General features: G+C 32.6%; 1 protein-coding gene across 21 annotated transcripts in view; it reads right to left on the bottom strand.

Annotated features, from left to right (window-relative positions):
• LOC128180251 (inositol 1,4,5-trisphosphate receptor type 3-like) overlaps positions 1 to 20,165 on the bottom strand; it is a 99,972-nt gene that overhangs the window by 33,614 nt on the left and 46,193 nt on the right. For 17 of the 21 annotated variants that reach the window (XM_052848213.1, XM_052848198.1, XM_052848203.1 and 14 more), the window contains 16 exons: positions 19,860 to 19,989; positions 13,391 to 13,484; positions 13,220 to 13,274; positions 12,721 to 12,833; positions 9,480 to 9,494; positions 8,713 to 8,800; positions 8,424 to 8,531; positions 7,083 to 7,219; positions 6,376 to 6,443; positions 5,702 to 5,757; positions 5,131 to 5,292; positions 4,685 to 4,923; positions 4,244 to 4,325; positions 2,725 to 2,912; positions 2,391 to 2,504; positions 1,787 to 1,813 (listed from right to left, as the gene is read on the bottom strand). In XM_052848213.1, the coding sequence (XP_052704173.1) occupies positions 1,787 to 1,813; positions 2,391 to 2,504; positions 2,725 to 2,912; positions 4,244 to 4,325; positions 4,685 to 4,923; positions 5,131 to 5,292; positions 5,702 to 5,757; positions 6,376 to 6,443; positions 7,083 to 7,219; positions 8,424 to 8,531; positions 8,713 to 8,800; positions 9,480 to 9,494; positions 12,721 to 12,833; positions 13,220 to 13,274; positions 13,391 to 13,484; positions 19,860 to 19,989 (1,676 nt within the window). Of the gene's footprint in view, positions 1 to 1,786; positions 1,814 to 2,390; positions 2,505 to 2,724; positions 2,913 to 4,243; positions 4,326 to 4,684; positions 4,924 to 5,130; positions 5,293 to 5,701; positions 5,758 to 6,375; positions 6,444 to 7,082; positions 7,220 to 8,423; positions 8,532 to 8,712; positions 8,801 to 9,479; positions 9,495 to 10,416; positions 10,429 to 12,720; positions 12,834 to 13,219; positions 13,275 to 13,390; positions 13,485 to 19,859; positions 19,990 to 20,165 lie in introns of all 21 variants that reach the window. The other 4 variants (XM_052848192.1, XM_052848199.1, XM_052848196.1 and 1 more) reach the window with 4 other exon arrangements.

Here is a 20,165-nt window from a genome sequence, read left to right as displayed (position 1 = left end):
CTTAAAAATGGAATTTCTTATGATATGAAAATTTTTCAATTTTTTTAAATAAAAATTTCAATTTCAGTTTTAATGTTTAAAGTACAAGTGTGCTGAATTTGCTTTGTTAATTTGAAGTGATAACTGGTGACAAATATGTTAGAAACAGTAATAAAATAACCCTGGTGACTTTTGCTTTGCTATATAATATCCCTATACATACATCAAACCTGTCTCATCCATCACCCTTTTAATCTGACACCCCCAGCCATTTTCCCATCCCTCCCACTGGGCCGTTGGATGAAACAGATTTAAATTGCAAAATCATTGAAGAGAAATGCAGCACAACAATTTATCCTACAGTTGGACCTGACTTTACATGTAATCACTGTAATTGTCATTGATACAATTCAAATTGTTCACTAAAGTTCAGAGTTAAAATAATAGGATTTTCTTGCTTAGTTCTAATAGAAAAAGGAGTCGAGTCCAAGTGATTCATGAATTCTTCAATAAAGTGCATGCTCAATACTTTTGTGTAGCAATGTTTTTTTTTTCAAACCAATAGGATAAAAATATACCATGAAGTCTCGTGTAGAGTAAGCCCTTGTGTATAATATGCATCCCCGTAAGTTGGTTGAAAAATTCTTTTAATCTTGTATGAATAATATGCATTTAAAAAAGGACAAAAAAAGATAATTTTTATGTTAAAGTAACAGATGTGCACTATGTTGATTATGTATTGCAAGCACTTATTTGGAATAACATCAGTAGACATTGTACAAATCCACATCTACATATTTGACTAACATTCACCATAAACAAGTGTTGGTCAGATATCAAATGGGACAAATTCACAAAGGTGTAAGCCTCAAACACTCTCACGAGACAGGATACTTGAAAAATTACATTTTCGGTGAAAATGGGTAAAATTTACTCTTAAACTTTGCAAACCAACTTATGAAAAAATTTTGGTTTTCAAAAAGTGTTTACCATACACAAGACTTGATGTTATAGAGAATATCCAATTCCTGCTTGACTTGTCAAACACAAAACCTGATTTTTTTAATTAATTATTTCACAAAATCAAGCAGTCTAAGGAAACATTCTAAGGATAAAGAAGCAGTCCTTGTTCATTAATGCCAAATCAATTTAAAAGAAATATGTCATATTGAACACATATTAAACTCAAAGAAACCATGCATTTATCGCTTAACTGATTTTCCTAAACACAGAATTTAAAAATAACCAAAAAAATGCTGTGATTTTTATAGTTGGAAAATAATACATGAACGATATAATTAATGAAAATTTTTAACAAACCTCGATGTACTGAAAGAAAATCAAAAAATAATTTGAGAACTCAACTAGGATTGCTATCTGCACATACAAGACAACAATTATTCAAACACATACAAACATTTCAGCAAAATAATTACAACAAAGACATCAAAACTACAATCACATATCTCACAACAAAATATTGTACAAAATGAACAATTTGCATACTTCTCTTGTAAAAATGAAAACATTTAAGGAACAATTAAAAAAAAAACCCATGAAGATGGAAGATGGAATAAAAATGGAAATTGTCATTGAAATGTGTTTTTTAAAGTATGAATTCCTTTCAGACATTTAAGATCATGCAAAACTATGCAAATTAAACTATAATTGATCTGAAATGTAATGATAAATCCTAGCTAAAAGACCATAGAAAAAAAATCAATGTTCTGAAGCAAAAACTTTTAGAAATTCTTTTCAAGGTTTGCTGTATGTGCCGACATTTGACAGGTTTTGTTTGCAGTCTTACCTGATGGTGATGATATAGAAACGCCTTCTATCAAAATTATTTTTCAAACCAAATTATTGGAGTGAGTTGACATCATTTAATTGTTAAATCAATTAATAAATTTGAGCATGCGAGTATTTCACCAATATGTCCTAGCTTATAAGTTTCTTTCTTTCTAGGTTAACTTTGCATTTAGAGCTGAAAATAAATTCTTTCAAGAAAATTTTTGTGTGCTTGTATTCTAAAAAACTCCATAGAGATATGGCATATGTGCTTCAAATTATTTTCTATTTGGGAATGCAATTATCCCTGAAAATTCTAGACAATCTAATACTTTTTTTTCTTCAGAAAACATAATAAACAACTATAAAAGTTTTCTCCTGATTCAACACAATTCTCCTAGACCAACAAAATCAAGGTAAATCCTTCAAGCTACATGATCACCTTCCACTGTGCCCACTGTGGCCAATTTTAAACTTGCTTGGCTTCTTGTCCCTTCTAAAACACTTTAGCACTATAAAATGAACCTGCCTATTTTTGATCAAATAAAAAGACTACAAGAATTGTATATGGACAGTCTATAGCCACACTCAATGAGCTATATAGTACAATATAGTGAATATACCTTTTGCCTGGGGGTCTCTTGAGCAGGAGCTTGGTAGAGACTGGGTCACTCCGGCCGTACTCTGCGACCTCGGTCAAGGTCTTTGTGATCTCTGCCAGGTACTGCCACATTGACCTGCAGTGAAGATCAGTCAAAAGTCAATAGGAATGTAAAATTAATTGCGACCTACCATCATGTCATCAGTGACTACTATCAAGTCACGTGATCTACCATTGATTCTACTATATGATATGTTAATTAATTTGACCAATTATCACATCATGTGACATGATTTCGATGAAATTCATCATATTCTCCGACATGGTAATCACCATGTCGCGATACATGTACTAACTTGTCATGAGGCATGTCCCCTGCCCCACTCTCTATCATCCCTCCGGCGGTGTTGAGGTAGACCCACAAGAAAAAGCGTAGGATTGGCTGTTTGAAGTTGTTACTGATTTGGGGATTGGTCAGCAGACGCAGGAGCTCCGGGATGCGGAAGATGGTCTGACAGATCGACTCAATGTGCCGGTTCTCTCCCTTTGCAGAAGGAACACAAAAAATACATAGAAGACCAGCTGTTTTAAAATAGGCTATTAATTGTATCAAGCATAGAAGAGGAAAGATTAAGTATAGGGATAGATTCATACATAAATAAATGGCAGTTTTAATAGGAGTGACTGGATAATCTCAGTTTTATTTGGAAACATCAAAATCTCTTTAAAATATTTCATACATCTATTTCAAAGTTCATAAATCTAAAGGATAGGCAATTGGAATTGATTATAATTCACTATCAATCACCCGTATTCTAACAGGCTTTTTGTCTTTATTGTCCATGCACATGCAAATATTATTTTTTTAAATGCATGCTGATTTGAACTGATGCTGTTATACACTAGCAGGTAATTAAGACAGAATGCAATGCAAACCATTTTTTTTCATAATTCAGACTTCTTGACTCACACATATTGAACAAAAGGGGAACATAATTATAATACCTAATAAATCTTTTAACATGCAACCACTATAACATTTATTGAATAAAACATTTCATATTTTCAACAGATGCTTCACATTAAAATATATCATATCTAATAAAGAATGAATATTAGACACCCCAAATCTCAAGCAAATTTGCTGTTTTAAATAAAAACCAATCCTTCTAAAAAAAAAAATTTATAAATACTACGCACTGTCAAAAATAAAGTGACAACATGATCATGTAATAGTCATATGACATCATTCATAAATCTGATTATAATGTTCAATAAATTCAAAACAAAATAACTTGTAGGGAAAATTCTTAATTGATTCATGAACCATTAATTCAATAAAATTATATTTGTTGACCATGGAGCCATTTAAAACAAAAAAAATTAAAAAAAATCCAACTTGAACCATGCAATTACAGGATTGAAGGACACAAATTAAAGGCCAACTGGCAGTCCATAACACCGACAGATGTGTACTAATAAACCATACTATGACTGCTGTGGCCTACAACGAAGGGAATGTTACTGTAATATCAACAGTGTGTTGGAAATTACTTTTAAAATTATCAAATGAAAGCAGAAGGATTTTCTATCAATCACTTGTTTCTCATCTATTGAGGCTATTATATTTCATGCAATATGTATATTGCAAAAGATTTATTATTTCATTGTTTAAAAGACGCCAAATTGGCCAATATACACTACAATTATTTTAACATGCTCTACATTCTTCAACCATTCATCCCATTATTTCAAAGCTACAGAATTTTTAACTAAATTTGACTGACTGTGTATTAATTTTATTGAGTATGAAACTTAATTTTTTCCCTGTACTAGCTATCAAGAGTTTGACAGCCCTGTCTACTGATTTCCTACCTCTGCACAAGTAGCTAACATGTCCACCATTCCTATCAGATAATGAAGCTGTTTGTTTCCCGATTCTGTCAATATCTTCTCCCTGGAAGGAAAAACATAAAATCTTATCGAGTGATTCGTAAAATTGAAACATCAAATGCAATTTGTTTACACCAGTGTTTATACCCATGTCACAATGCTTCTTACATTAAAAAATTTGGGTTGAAATTTTGATAAAAACTTTTATTGCAAATATTTTAAATGAAATCTGTAACAGGAAATGGAGAGCAGCTTGCTGGCATCTGGGACTGAACCTGGGTTTTCAGGTATGAGGTCAGGCCACACCAAAAGATCCAAATTAGCAGAACTGGCTTCATTCCTCCACCCCTTACTCCAACACTAAGACAATACACCTTAAAGCTGCTCACTTTCCAGTACCCTCAATGACCCCTGTGCACTCACCTGGCAGCCTCGTCCTGGTCTATCACGTTTGCAATGTCCGATCGGAATTGCATGAAGTACTGCATCACAAAGCTCTGGTTCCGCTTCAACGGCAAGTCTAGCTCTTCCACTTTGACCACTGCATTTAACAAGTCCAAGAACTGGGGCACTTTTTCTTTGTTCTTAGCCACAAGAGTCATAATTCTTTGCACTTGGTTACCACTGATTTTCATGCAGGTGTTGGAATTGCCAGTAAATACCTGGAAATCAAACACAGAAGTGAATGAGAAACCATGCAGTAGTTCAATATAAATTATTTTCTCCCAAACTTTGAAAATCTACTAATATGTAGATATTTAAAGTATTTATATTGTGTGCACACTATACTTGCTTTAAGTAATGTCTACAATATTTAATCTTATATGATCTTATCTGTTATTTAACATACCCCCCCCCCCCCCCCTTACCTCTGTAATACACTCAGCCAGCTCCTCCCCTGCACCCTCTGTGGACAACAGCAGGTCAAGACGGTCAAACAAACGACCTTGAACCAACTTGTTATTCCGAGCCATCAACTTTAGCAGGGTAAAAGTTCGCTGGAACACTTTTTTCAACCCTGTGTATTGATCCTGCAATTTCAAAGACCAAACAATCAAGTTAATTTTATTTAAGGGTACTGTGGTTTCATCAATCTTCGTTAAACACCAATTTTCATGGATTTTGTTGTTCGATCCACAAAATCAAATTTTTAATGAAGTACCAAGACAATGACATATATTGTACTTTATAGATAAATGAGATCTATCCATGAATTTCCTTATCCTTGAAACTATGAGTTTTACTAAAAAGCAAAAATTAGATGTCGAGTCATGTCCATGAATTTGAGATTTAAAATACTAACCAACAAAGATAAGCTACTTTCTTTACATTTTATTTGCTTTTTATGTGACTTGAAAACTCAACAAAACATAAATAAACTCATTTAAAATAGATCTTCTAGTTTTTCTTTCACTACAATTTTCTCTCCCCTTCACTTACCAGCAGTTTGATATCAATCTCTTGCTGTAGAATAGTGAACATGTCTTCAATGACACCTGTAAATTGTATTGATACAACCAGATGTAAATCTCTGAATTTGATGGAATTATCTTTGATCCTTCCCATCATTCATTCAATAAAATTTACATCTACCACGTATTATTTCCAATATTTCTTACAGAAACTTATAGTTAATTCATAGCTCTAAAGAAACAGCCAGACTGAAATCTAAAATGCTCCATTTATCGACAGCGGCTGAAACTGACAGGACTGAAATTGACATGCCCGTTTATCAATTTGTCGAAACCTACAGCCACCTTAGGAAAATCACAGACGGCACAAAATAATCATGATTATGTCAGATTTAAAGTCTCATAGAAGACGATTTGGCTGTTTCTTTTAGCTAACATACTTATGTAATTTAACAGTAATTAAGTGAATTTTACTTACTTTTCATAATCAATTTATTAATAAGTTAAAAGAAAGGTGTTTATATAAACAATAAAATGCTTTCTTTGATGATTCATTTGGGTTATGAAGGTAGCGATCATTGCAGAAAAAATTTACATTTTTGCAAATTTTTTCTGTAATGTCGCTACCTTCATGTCGCGAATAAATCACCTAAGAAAGCATTTTATTGTTTAATTGTTCCGTGTGGTGTATCAGACAGTTACCGTGGTTATACAGAATACTCTGGTTCATCCCATGTTCCTCTTCCGGCTCTCCGTCCAAATGGCACATTCTTCAAAAATGGATATATATTCCAATAAATAAATAATTACTAAAATTATAAAACTTATATTATTAACTCAATTACACAACTTAATTTACCATACAAACAGTTAACTTATTAACTTTAATTAACATTATATATTTTTCGATTGTTAAAATTATTGTGACATTTGGAATTTCCAATAAATTCTACTTTATGTATTTATGTGCTTTGTAATTAACAAAAATTAAAGAAAGCCTCGATTACTGTAATTTCCTAATTAAACGCGAGGAATTAATATCCGCATAAAATCGCGAGAAGCATCCTTCGCGGATTTTAAAATCTCACGATTATTTTCTAAGAGTTGAAACTATTAGAAATAAGGAAAAAAGTTCAATGTTCGTGATTTCATATTCTTGCGATTTGATACAAACCAGCGGGATCGCGGAATTAAGTACTCGCGTAATATAAGGAATTTACAGTAGGCAATAGTGTCATTGCAAACCATGAACTTCAACATCACTGGCTTGTGGAATAAAGTAAAAAGGAATAAAAATTTGGGGGGTCAAGCTAGATGAGTATGGAAAACTGATTTTCTGGTGATATAGATGCACTAGCTGTCCTTGCAGAATTTGGTGCAAACATGTCTAGTCTTTCCCTAGTACTCACAAAATAAGCTGATCTAGCAGCGACACCAGTTCCTCCCCTTGCTGGTTGCTCAGTTTGGACGAGGCCAAGCGACGCAGGTGGGGTAGAATCTTTTCTAGATTGTTGAAGGCTTCCACTGATTTGTCAGTGATCAGAACCTGTGATTAACAGACCCACATATTGTTTAAACGAGAGTCACAAATTTCACAAAAATCTCCCCCCCCCCCCCCATCCACCCCCCAAAAAAGTTTTTATTTTCAAATGAAATATGGCAGCACTGAGGTTTGCTAAATTATTGTGATTTCAGAGTTATTTTGATTCGGTTGTTGTTCTAACCAGAAGAAAGTCAATTCTTCTGTCTTGTAATTACTAACTAAAGATTAATAATTTAACTATCTATACTACTATATTAAAATAATAGACTCGAATTTTTTAGCTTTAATACCGATAAATCGGAAGAGTACTGTCTTTTGTCTTATATATTTTAAACATCATTGGTACTTGAAGATTACCAATTCGTTTTTATTTTTTCTCAATCAGGCTTCTTTAATTAATAATCAACGAAAATTCCTCAAAAAATTCCGGAAATCATCTGAATTTTTTGGATTTTATAATCTTGCGCATGCGCATTACATTCAAGCTAAATCACTTGAGGCTCTTTATTTTATGTTTTCCACAATATCATATTTGCATGGATAAACTTGGAAACGATAAAATAAATGTGTGTTAATTTTTATTGGAATTTCTTTCATGTTCATCAAAGAAAATACGGGAGATAACTCTAAGACAGTGCATTTACTAGAAAAAATCGCGAGAGCTTTGAATGTCAACAAGATGTGTAAAAAACGTTGTTGAAATATGTTGGATTCTGCAATTAGCAATAGATTTAAACTTTTCGAGGAGAGGTATTTACAGCTTCAAAATGGTTTTTGTGAACAATTTGACTGTAATATTCAATGCAACTTAATTTTCTCCAAAATCGCTTTGGAGCGATTCAGCAATTTTCTGCAACATAACGGGTATAGGGGAGGCATTTCGCCGTCGGAACCCACGGGTTTTCTATCCGTTACACTGCAGTGTAACGGATAGAAAACCCGTGGGTTCCCACGATGGAGGCATTTTGACTGTGATGAAGGCATTTCCCAAGACACAGTTAGATTATTCCAACTCAGCAGAGTGTAGTGAAATTAATAGCATTATTGTAAGCTTGAAGTTTCGTTATGCAAATGTCAACAATATACGGTGTTTCGATGTATATATTTTGTAAATGCCCGATATCATATGCAATGTCAACCCGTGCACGCACGGGTAAAAGTCTAGTATCAACTGAAAAGAACACAATGAACTGAATGAACAACAGACCTGAGCCTGCACTGCATTGCTGAACAATTCATTGTGGGCGGAGTAATAGCGGTTCAGTAGATGCATCGACATTCTGATCATGTTGTCGTAGTGGTAGGACGACAGGTCCTGTAAAACAGATGCCAAAATTTGGCTCGCATGAAATGTTTTTTTAAAAATAAAAACAAAACAGAAACTTTTCTAGCCCTTACAATTGAACTTGCTTACAAATTCATACTAATTGAAATTAATTACTGTCTCTATGTCAGAGTTATCTCTCCTTAATTTAAGCCGAGTAGCCAAGTCTTACCTTCAATACATCAACCAAATCGTAGGTTTTCAAATAGTTGGTGTGGTCAAAAATTTCTTTCAATTTCCTCAATGCAGTCTTTGACACCCTTTCAAAAATAAGACAAGGAGATGATCTATTAATATTTCATTGAAATAATATCATGAAAAGATATAAATTTCAAAACTCATAAATTCAACAAAAGACTAAAAATAATTAAAGCAAGATTCAACTTTCATTAAAATTAAAAAATAATATGTGGAAATTCACATCTAAAAGAAATTACTTTGAAAGTGAAGGTTAATTATACGTTGACATAAATCAAGTTAACTAAAATATTTAAAATAAATTTTGAATCTTAGGTGACTGGAAACAATAAACTAAGAAATGAACTCAAACTCAATGAACAATTTAAATTTGTTGATATGTGTTCTGAATAAACTTTTAAAAGGAAATTTAGAAAATTTACTCCTAATGCTACTTCTGAAATTAATCTTAGTATATGCATGCACCTGTAAGAAAGATGTGTTCATATTGTTACGTATATAAATACATGTACCGGTAAATGTCATGAAATGTAGATATTTGCTGTGAAACCCCCATAAAGATACACACATGCTGCTGTTTGTCTTAAGAAACAACATTCTCTACACATTTAACGTGTTGATTACCTTGAAAATGAAAGAAATTAAAAAAAAATAAATAAATATTGAAGCATGCAACTGGTGAGAAAGCACTATTTAAATGAAAAATGATTGCAGGTTTCTCATCAACCAGGACTGTCTTACCCTGTCCAGTAGGCTCTGATGTCAAAAAACATCCAGATTAGCTCACAAAATCCCAATTTATCACAGACGCATAAGAAAATGCCTGCTATCTTAAAAGTTATTATTTTTCTTTACAGAAAAAAATGCCTTTAGAAAGTATGAACTCCTTGAATTTTGTATTTTAATGTTCTGTTGATTTCTACATCAAGGCATGTAACCACATGCAAAAAAAAAATATTTTCCTTCATTTCTAAAAATTATATTCTATTAAAATTCTTATATCATACAAGCTCCTTGTTTAATAATAAGAATAAAATTTTTTTTAACCCAACAGTTTAACTTTAATATTCAGTGAGCATGAATTGATATAATCAGATCTCATTTATTGTATCAGAAAACTAATTGTGATAAAAATTCTGGCATTCATTGATTTAATCTAGTAAACTCAAATAGATATACCGATACATTTACAGGTTAGGTACATATGTACTGACATGACACTCAAAGCTCTCTATGATGGCAAAATGTAGGACAGAAGGGTAAAGGTCAAGGGTCATTCACATCTGCAAAATTTTTGCATGAAACTATATCACTATAATGGTTTTTTCTGTGGGTGCAAATATTTCTTTCTGATAATGGTTATCATATTAATTTTTTAAAATAAAATATTATCTTTTGTTTCAGTCTGTATTTTTCTGTTTTCTGACTAATTACAGACTTCAAGGACATTGGCAATATTAACATTTTTTTTCACAGCAGAGATTTTTGCCTTAATTTAGTTTATTGAATGAAGAACCTTTAAATTAAGTTAAGAAGAAAGCATCCCACACAAAAATCCAGTAATATATAGTACAATATCTGCATGAATGTGTAGCGGTGAGCGGGGTTTATAGGGAGGGATTGGGAAATAGCTGCTACTGGATTGGATTTTCTCTCAGAAATAAACTGAAAAACTTACAAGTCCTGCACTCTACATAAGCAAAATACAAAAAAATGGCCAATATGTTAGTACATGTAGTTATTATAAGGATATAATGATGACAGCAAGATTTTGAGTTGCTGAAAAAAAAAAATGTTAGTTTGATGAACAAATTTGATTTCAAATGCGAATGAAAAAAAAAAACACTGATGAAATATATTAAGTTTGGTGAACTATTTGATTTCTAACAGAGTTAATTGTATACAAGTCAGTAGAAATTAGAGAAAAAAATTAATATTCAATTAAACCAGTGGAGTGCCTCAATTGTCTCAAATAAAAGGAACTTCATCAAAAGATCAATGTCGAATCTTTACTCCAAAGTATCAATTGATATTGGATGGGGTCAAAATATTCAAATCATTTTTATCTGAAATTCATTGACATTAAAATAAAACCCATTTGATTATAATCAATGCTGACATCTACTGAACAGTAAATGAAAATGCAGTTATTTTAACAGTGGCATTTCTTATCGGAGTATTTTTTTTCACTTTTTGCATGAATTCATGCCTGCTAAATCTGACACCCTAATACCAGTATGCAAAGAAAACATAATAAATAATTAAGCTTGACCATTATTATATTAATTAAAGAATTAATATGCTAAAAATGATACAGAAGGCTGCACTCAATTTTGAGTGGACTTTAAGAAATTCAAAATTAAATTGATTTTACTTCTCCAAATGTTTTCCAAGAGTCCCTCAATGACATTGAACTTTTGACCTCTTCCCCAATGGAAGTTAATCACTATTCCAGGGTTCATTAAATAGGATATTAAACAAAAATAACTCATAAACAGATTGTCAACTGGCATACATACGTTTGCTGCCTGTTTAAGAAATCGTCATTGGAAAATGTTACATTTATATAAGGAAAAGAGAATATACAAAACTCTAATAAATATGACATTACATACGGAATAAAAATTCTTTTTTTTTTTTTTTTTTTTTTTTTTTTTTAAATAAAAATAAATTATGAATGACTCTTATGACTGTTCTGTTCCATTTTCTTTGATTTTTGAAGCAAGAGGGAAAAAATAGAGGAATGTACCCGTCAATAACAAATTTTTTTTTTAGTACTTCAAACCTCATGCATGTGTGCTTATTTTTTGAAAGAATAATTGACACAGTGTACTTTAAATACTTATCAAGAATTTGACACATAAATTTATTTTCAATTTATAAAATAAGTTCACAAGCAGGAGGCTTTTTTTCAAAATTCAAAATGCCATTCTCAAAGTCAGCCAATAATTGAATAATAGAAATATTCAGAAACATGTGCTTCACATGAATGTGATACACATACATGAAATTCATTATTAAATCTAACATTTAACATTAATTTCATGAGGTATAGTATCCACCTCTAACTCAATGTTTCCTATGTATTAATATGTGTTCAGTTTATGGTTAATTATTATTACTTTATCATATGACTTGAGTCAACATAGAAATTTCTTGAATATTTCATATTAAATATTTCATGTGTGTGCTCTTTCTGCGAGAATTTCAAGATAGAAAATCCACACCAAATTCACATGAGGCACATTGCTTCTGAAAGTGTGGCCCAGTATGGCCATTAATTAAAAAGCTGTTAGCGATTCAGATTTTTGCAATGAATTCCCATAATGTAATGCAATCAAAACCAGAACTCTATAAAATGAAACAGAGCCTAACCAACTGTCATAATAACCTCAAATATGGAATATGACAGAAATTCAAAATGATATTTTATAAAGTTCAGTTTCTGTGGTTTCACTTTCACAATCACTTTTCATTGAATATCAATATATGTGGATTTCACTGATTCCATCAACAAAAGAAGATGTTCATTTAATGAGATAAGAATAATACATTAAAGTGTATTGATAAATCCTTTGTACAGAAATTCATATATGTATTATAATAAATTGAAATCCATGAACTTTGATGCCAATGTATATTAATGAAACCACAGTATATATACATTTACGCTTATAATACCATGACATATACAAAAAACATGTAATGTAAAGTCTGTTCTTGTGTGATCAATAATTGATATTAACATAAAACATCATTATGGAGGAAAATTCAATGATCATCAGAAACACTTAATTCTCTAAAGCCCAATAGAGAGCCTAAATCAAAATTCTAATTTATTTAAAAAAAAATAATTTGTCTAAATTAAATCATCTACAAGAGAATTTGATGAAGCTATAAATACCTACTATACACCTAGTATAATAACTATTGAGAATACAAGATATATATTTTTATCACAACTTTTACACAAGTTACCTACCCTTGATGTACAGAGAGGTCGAATGCCTCGTACAGTAGGGGCCCCAGCTCTGGGGGAGGCATCTGGGGGGTGTTGGCATGGGTGTGAGTCACTTTGAACATGTTCATAAATTTCTGTCCAAGAGATAAAGAATCATCATATTAACTTATTAAACAATAGTGATGCTTGAAAAGTCATTCTAAGTAACCAAAAATGAGGAAAAAAATCTGAGAACAGACTTAATTCAAACATTTAAGACATATAGCTATAAATAACTACTGGCGTCTTTTAATTTCAATGCTAAAATTCATTTCAAAAGCTATATTGATTCAAAATGTTTCTAGGAGTTGAATTTTTTCTTATTGCCTTCAGGCCTGAAGAATGATGCTAATTATTAGAGAACTAAGTTTGATTCTCTTTAGTATAAAGGGCACATATATCTTTAACATTCTAAGTCAATTTGAAAATCACTTGTAAATTGAAAACAAAACTTCTTGAAAAATAAAATGAGAATTCATACCTCTAATCTCAAGTTGAAAATGTAGTTGAAAAACAGATTGAGTACTTCCAAGGCTCTGCAAGAAATTAGGACTTGAATCATATTCAATATTTTCAGATCATGCACATTTTTTACCATTTCTTGTAATAACATGTCACACAGGAAAAAGGAGGAGTGCATTGTGACACTTACTGACACTTGGCCCCGACTACTGCTGTGGTCTCCGTGTTCCTCTCAAACCTCTCCTTGGTCCGGAACACTCGCAGAATGTCATCAGCATCCTTCCCTGAGAAACAATTACCACAGTGATAAGAAAGCAATAGAAAATCACACAATTTTTTTTTGTCCAACACCATACCAGTGACAATGGGATAGCGTAGCTAAGATCTGGCGATTTATAGTCTGCTCTACGAGAAAATTTGAGTTACCATGTCGCAATTTTAACCCCAATATTTTAAAAAGAGTAACGTATCTTCGGCAATTTACATGAAATGAATTCCCGGTTAATCATGTTGACAATATTCGTCAGTCTCTTCTGAATTATGAATCTGTTCTTCTCTAAGTAATTCAACAAGAGGCCCATGGGGCCACATTGCTCACCTGAGCAACAATTGGCGTTCAAAAGATATTGTGCCATATGGTCCCTAGGTAGAATAACAAAAAATAAATATTGTCAAGTATTCGAATTTTACACTTATTTTTGCATACACGTAATCTTTGACATTGTACCTTCATGAAATACTATTTTTTTTACCAGAATAAGAAAATCCTACGCAAGATATAAAACTAAACATTTGGTATGGGTACACTGTTAAGTTGTTTAAAACTACCAATTCCCTATATTTTCGTTCTGCCCCCCCCCCCCCCCCACTTTGTAGAGCGATCAAAATATATGAGAGCATATAGGTACATTTGTTTCATCAACTACTTACTTGTTATTGTATTTAAAAAAAATATATAATAGTTATTGTATTTTATTTTAAAAATCCTACATGTATAGATGTGAAGAAGAAAATTGTACCTCAATGTGCTCAATTCCTCAAATTAAAACATTCAAAAATTTAATTTGTCTTCTCCATTATAATTAAATGACTGTTATTTACCTCGCGTACAAACCAGGATAATTTTCCGTCGGATATTTTCTTAGGAATAGCGATAATTATTTTATCCCCATAACAGAAATGTGTCAGAACTATGGAAACTGTTTTAAAGATGTCGTTTTTATTTACTCGTGTCTGAAAAACTATCAAAATTGATGTAGATTTCACATTATTTAATGTATAAAGAGGGAGCCCCAGAGAAGACCGGTAGGTATATACAGAATATCATTCTTTTATTTTGTTTGTACAAGTATTTAACATATTCTAATTCATATAGAATTTCTAATGTTCAACCAAAATTTCAGCGTCAATCATAGAATTATAAGCAAGATACAGAGCTCACAGTTCATCTAGGTTTGAATCATATTTTGTTCACATGAGTTTATTGCATTCAGCTTAAGATTTTTAACTTGGTATTTCCTATTTAGCATTTAAAATGGAAAAAAAATGGCCTAAATTTTCAATTCTTTTATTCATTCAAGACCATTTCACTGGTATTTGAGGTTCAAAATCAGTTTATACCAATGAACACAAACACAGTACAGGATCACATGTACAGTAGGAGTAATAATGACGAGAAAAGGTTAAGTTTACAATACAATAAGTTGTTTAAGTTGGTTTCTGGAAGAACATACTTTGAAAATTTTCTTCATAAATATTAACCATTTTTTTACTTTTTTAATCTTTAGTTTTTAAGATCTGTGTACAAACATAGAATTGTGAGCAAATCTCTGTATCTTGCTTATCATTCGAAGCTTAACACTCAAATATGGTTAGTAAATAGAAATTGTAAACAATTAAACACAAGAAACATGCATGCACTATAACAAATAAAGAACACAATTTATTTTTTCGAAATGAATCATATATATACATGTATATATACCTACATATTTCCTTCAGCGATATCAAACTCTATTCAAACTGAATAAACTCGAGAAAATGCCGAGCATCGATCTCAACAAAACCTATTGCATTAATCTACCATTATACGCAAAAGATAATGCCGAATTACCGATAGAATGAATTGTATTTCAGTACTTTTTTGATACATCAGATTTTGCTTAATTTGCGCAGGTAAACAGTTAACTGTTTGATTTGACTGTCTGTTTGAATTGATACGTAAAAATCACGAAATACAAGAGTTCCCAGGTTAAATTACAAAGCATAAATAATGAAAACGAAACGAAAAATCAGAACAAGCTAACACCAACGTCATGTGTGAAATCTGTCAACGCATTGAAATATTTAGCCTCAATTTACTTCACAAAATCGGCACCAATATATTTTGCATGTTTCAAAAAATTTCCCTTCATACACGAACTGTTGCATAACAAGCAAATTCATCATAGTCAGATCGACCCTTTTTCGTATAATGTCATGGCTGCTTTAAACAAAGAACCACGTTCTAGAAGTATGGAATACGAGTCTTGGTAAAATGGGTATGCAAACCCGGGCCGTGGCAAAATAAAAGCCGGGGCAGATCGGCAATCGTCAATTCCAAATACGCATTATTTTGCAGCAATATTTACAGCGAATACAAATATAACTGGTCCATCAAATATCCCGAAATTTTAATGAGATTGGCAGATTAATAACTGCCAATCTTTTGTTTTGACCAGGCCAAGTCTTGCCTACCCATTTTACCGGATGCCGAACCGAACCGAAGCTGAAACACGCCTTTCCTTTATCATTATTTTCGTAATAACTCAGATTTGAAACTGAATTAGACCTTAATTTTTGCAATTTATAGTTTCCTTCCCACAAGGATAATTTATGCTAAACTACGTTGAATTTGCCTCGGTAGTTCTTGAGAAGAAGATTTTTAAAAATGCACCCCCCTTTTTCTACAGTTTCAAGGTTTTCTCCGCTTTGAATACAGATCGGACTTTTATTTCTGCAATTTATATTCGCCATCCCATAAGGATGCTTTGTGTCAAATTTGGTTGAAATTGGATAAGCGGTTTTAGAGAAGAAGTTCAAAATGTAAAAAGTTTACAGACGGACGGACGGACGGACAGACAGACGGACGACGGACAAAATGTGATCAGAATAGCTCACTTGAGCTTTCAGCTCAGGTGAGCTAATAAATATAGTCGGCTCAGACAGCTGCTTGTTTTGATTAATTTAGGGTGAACTTAATCTCCTGCTTGCTTCATTTTTTCACTTTGGACATCCTTCCAACACCCCATTTCTCAAAAATGTTTGCTTCTTACCTTTATAGGGTCTACATCCAACAAAATATCAAGTTTCTGATTTGAAATGTTTACTTTCAGGAAGTTGAAATCGTACATAAAATTTCTTAGTGTTGTAATTTTAATGATATTTTAAAAATAGATAACAGAATTCCTTGAAAATAAATAAGGTTTGTCCTTTTAACATGCTTATGAAGTGTACAAAATTTGATAAACATGCAAGCGAGGGTTTTCTTTGAATATTGCTAAAAAGGCTGAAATGGACACACATACATATATACACATGGACAGCAGCAATGCTATATCCCCTTCGCAACCAGTTGCACGGGGGGATAATAAATATATCAAAATGCTTTTTTTCCCTCAAAACAATCCATTGTGCACAATTGATAGAAATAATTTATATCGGGCCCACAAAGAGACTGGAGTTTCTCCTGGAAAGTTTACAGAACATGCCAGGAAAAAGATGAATAGACACAATGAGACGCAGGAATAAATCCAGCTCCCTTCAACAAAGCTAAGATGTCTTGTTCTGAAACTAGAAAGAACTGTAACTCAGGGAGCTCAGGAGGCACTGGAGGGAGATTCCTATCAGTCTGGTAAGTCTAGACCAATATATTCTATGTACACTACAGAAATGTACAAATACTTTACTGTCATCATGCTTTTACATGTATATTTACTGATACACATACTGTATAGTCATCTTAACAGGTATTGGTCACAATGAACACCCTTACATTGAAAAATTACCAGATCCAGTTGTTCCTGGTTGCTTCAAACCAGTGACTCGACTAACATCAACAGAAGAGCCTTTACATTGGTTATGTTTGATCTTGAAACAGCTGACCTTAGTGAGTTTTCTAAGTTATCTTTTTTCATGTTTTTATTCTTAAAATGTTTAAATTACCCAGTATCATAGATATCTTTATTGCTAATCATGTATTACAGTATGAGGAAGGCAGATGCCCCACATTGTGCAAATTGCTGCTGTCGAGCTGAAAAATGAGTCAATATTCAATACTTATGTTCGACCCAAGATGCCTCAGACTAAGAATGCACGACTAGTAACTGGTATTGTTGCAAATTCTAGTGGCATGTCTTCTGCAGGAAAATCAGTGGAGCTGGACAGTATTCATTTTGCTGCAGAAATATTTATCAGATATTTGACAAAATTCAAAAATGTGTGTTTAATTGCTCCCAATAGCCGGCGTTTTGATTTTCCTGTTCTTGTTTCGACATTCAAAAACATACAGAAAGATACTGAGTTTGCCAGTGTTGTGGCTGGTTGTGTAGACAGTCTAGCAATGTTTAACAAATATTTTAAAAATCAAGATTCATACCAGCAGGAGAGTCTTTTCCGATCTCTTTTTAACAAAACATACAGTGCCCATAGTGTGGTGGACGATGTGAAGGCCCTAGGGAAGCTTATGCAGCATGCATTGCTATCATACATAGATACTCTTTCCTTTACCTAAATTCCTCTCAATGCAGTAATGTACCAACTCATCTACAACATGTACAATGGCGAAAAAGCTAAAAACTATAATTCCTTGGCAACACTTGTGCAGAGTGCTGTTCTTTCATAGTGTAAGGCAGAAAAAATAGCCTGATCTGGGCTGACTCTTGGACTTCTTAAGGCAATGGAGAATCATGATGGTGAAGATGGACTCAGAAACACTTTTTCTTGTTAAAACAGTAGGACGATTAAGAGTGAGCTGCACTAAGAAAACACTATATGCTGTTGTATCTAAACTCACATGTGTGCTTTGTAAATAATTGTGAAGTCAAGTACTGTAAAACGTGTTTATATTGAAGCATCACATATCTGTATGTACATGTACTTATATTGAAGCATCACATATCTGTATGTACATGTGCTTATATTGAAGCATCACAGATCTGTATGTACATGTACTTATAATGAAGCATCACATATCTGTATGTACATGGGCGTATATTGAAGCATTACAGATCTGTATGTACTTGTACCAGAGTTGCCTGTTCTTTGTTCTCTTCTGGTTTCGGCTCATGAAATTTCTCAAGGAAATGTGATTACTAATGATATAAATTGTGGACGCAATATTTGATTTAATTTAACTATTTATTCTCAATTATTCACAAACATCTCCGTGATTTTGACAGACTATCGGTGATCAGCCCATTTGGTGTAGTAAATGAACAAAGAACGAGTAAATTTTTAATTTGTATCTTTTAATTTTCTTACGATTATAGTGCTGATAATTCATGCCACAGGACGAGTAAACGAATGTCAATCATTTTGTAACAACGATTCTGGGGCCTCAATTTAGTTGACAGGGGAACACTGACCAGGTAAAGGACTATGTGCGGTACATGTATTACGCATTTTTTGCCCCCAAAATTTAAGTTTTATAAAGAGCTTTAAAAATAAGGTGGTAGATAGTTAAAATCATATTTAAAATAAGGGTGTAAAAGGTTATCCCCATAGTGACTTCATAATGTAGAAATGACGTCATGAAGATTGTCTTATTTTGATAAATTGATGTTTTGTAGCTAAATGTAGGTGTTTTCCGATGGTTTTTCAACTTGAAAACTTTGAGCGCAGGCTTGCTCAAGTACCATCTTTTAGTATAATGTGTATAATCATCTGAAGAAAAGCATGTTAAAATCGTACTTGAGCAGACCTGCGCTCTATACTTCCGAATGCAAAATATAAAGCAAAAATGAGAATACTTTCATTTGTTTGCAAATTTGCAGGAATTGGGTCATCTTGGTGACGTCATAGATAAACAACGAATGAGCAATGATGACTAAAATCGAGATTAAAGTGATAGGCATCCTTTGTACAATGATTTATGAAGATTTGATTTATATACGATACTATTTAAAAACTGGTTAAAATTTTGGGCAGATATTTCACCATACAGCACATTGTCCTATGAAGGTGGTGCTTATTATCTCGGTCTTTAAGATAATCACACATTACCTGTGACATTAAGAAAATCACACATTACCTGTGACATTAAGGTAATCATGCATTACTTGTGACATTAAGATAATCAAGCATTACCTGTCACATTAACATAATCACACATTACCTGTGACATTAAGAAAATCACCCATTACCTATGACTTAAGGTAATCACGCATTACCTGTGACATTAAGAAAATCACGCATTACCTGTGACATTAAGGTAATCAAGCATTACCTGTCACATTAAGATAATCAAGCATTACCTGTCACATTGACATAATCACACATTACCTGTGACATTAAGAAAATCACGCATTACCTGTGACATAAAGGTAATCACACATTACTTGTCACATTCAGATAATCATGCGCTATCTGTGACATTAGAATGGTATTTGACGACAGCTTACCTGTGACATTAGGATAAGGTTTGTCATTTCTGCCATCAATCAGAGACATCAGTGGCTCCATCAACTTCTTGATGTCCTCAGGTTTGTAGTAAAACCCAAAGGAGACAAGGTATTCAACCAAACGAAGGACCTACAATTAATCAGATGTAGTAACTCTACGGTCAACAAATCCCACTGCCTTCAAGTGTTACCTAACATTTCAACTTCAATCCTTCACAATATTTTAGTTTGTAGTTTACCTCCACTTAACAGCAACATAATTAAACAGATGTCTCATTATTCAATCAAACAACAAGCCTTTTTTTT

The sequence above is a fragment of the Crassostrea angulata genome, chromosome 4 (assembly GCF_025612915.1).
Source record: "Crassostrea angulata isolate pt1a10 chromosome 4, ASM2561291v2, whole genome shotgun sequence".
NCBI classification, from domain to species: domain Eukaryota; kingdom Metazoa; phylum Mollusca; class Bivalvia; order Ostreida; family Ostreidae; genus Magallana; species Magallana angulata.
This window is presented reverse-complemented; position numbering and strand designations above follow the sequence as displayed.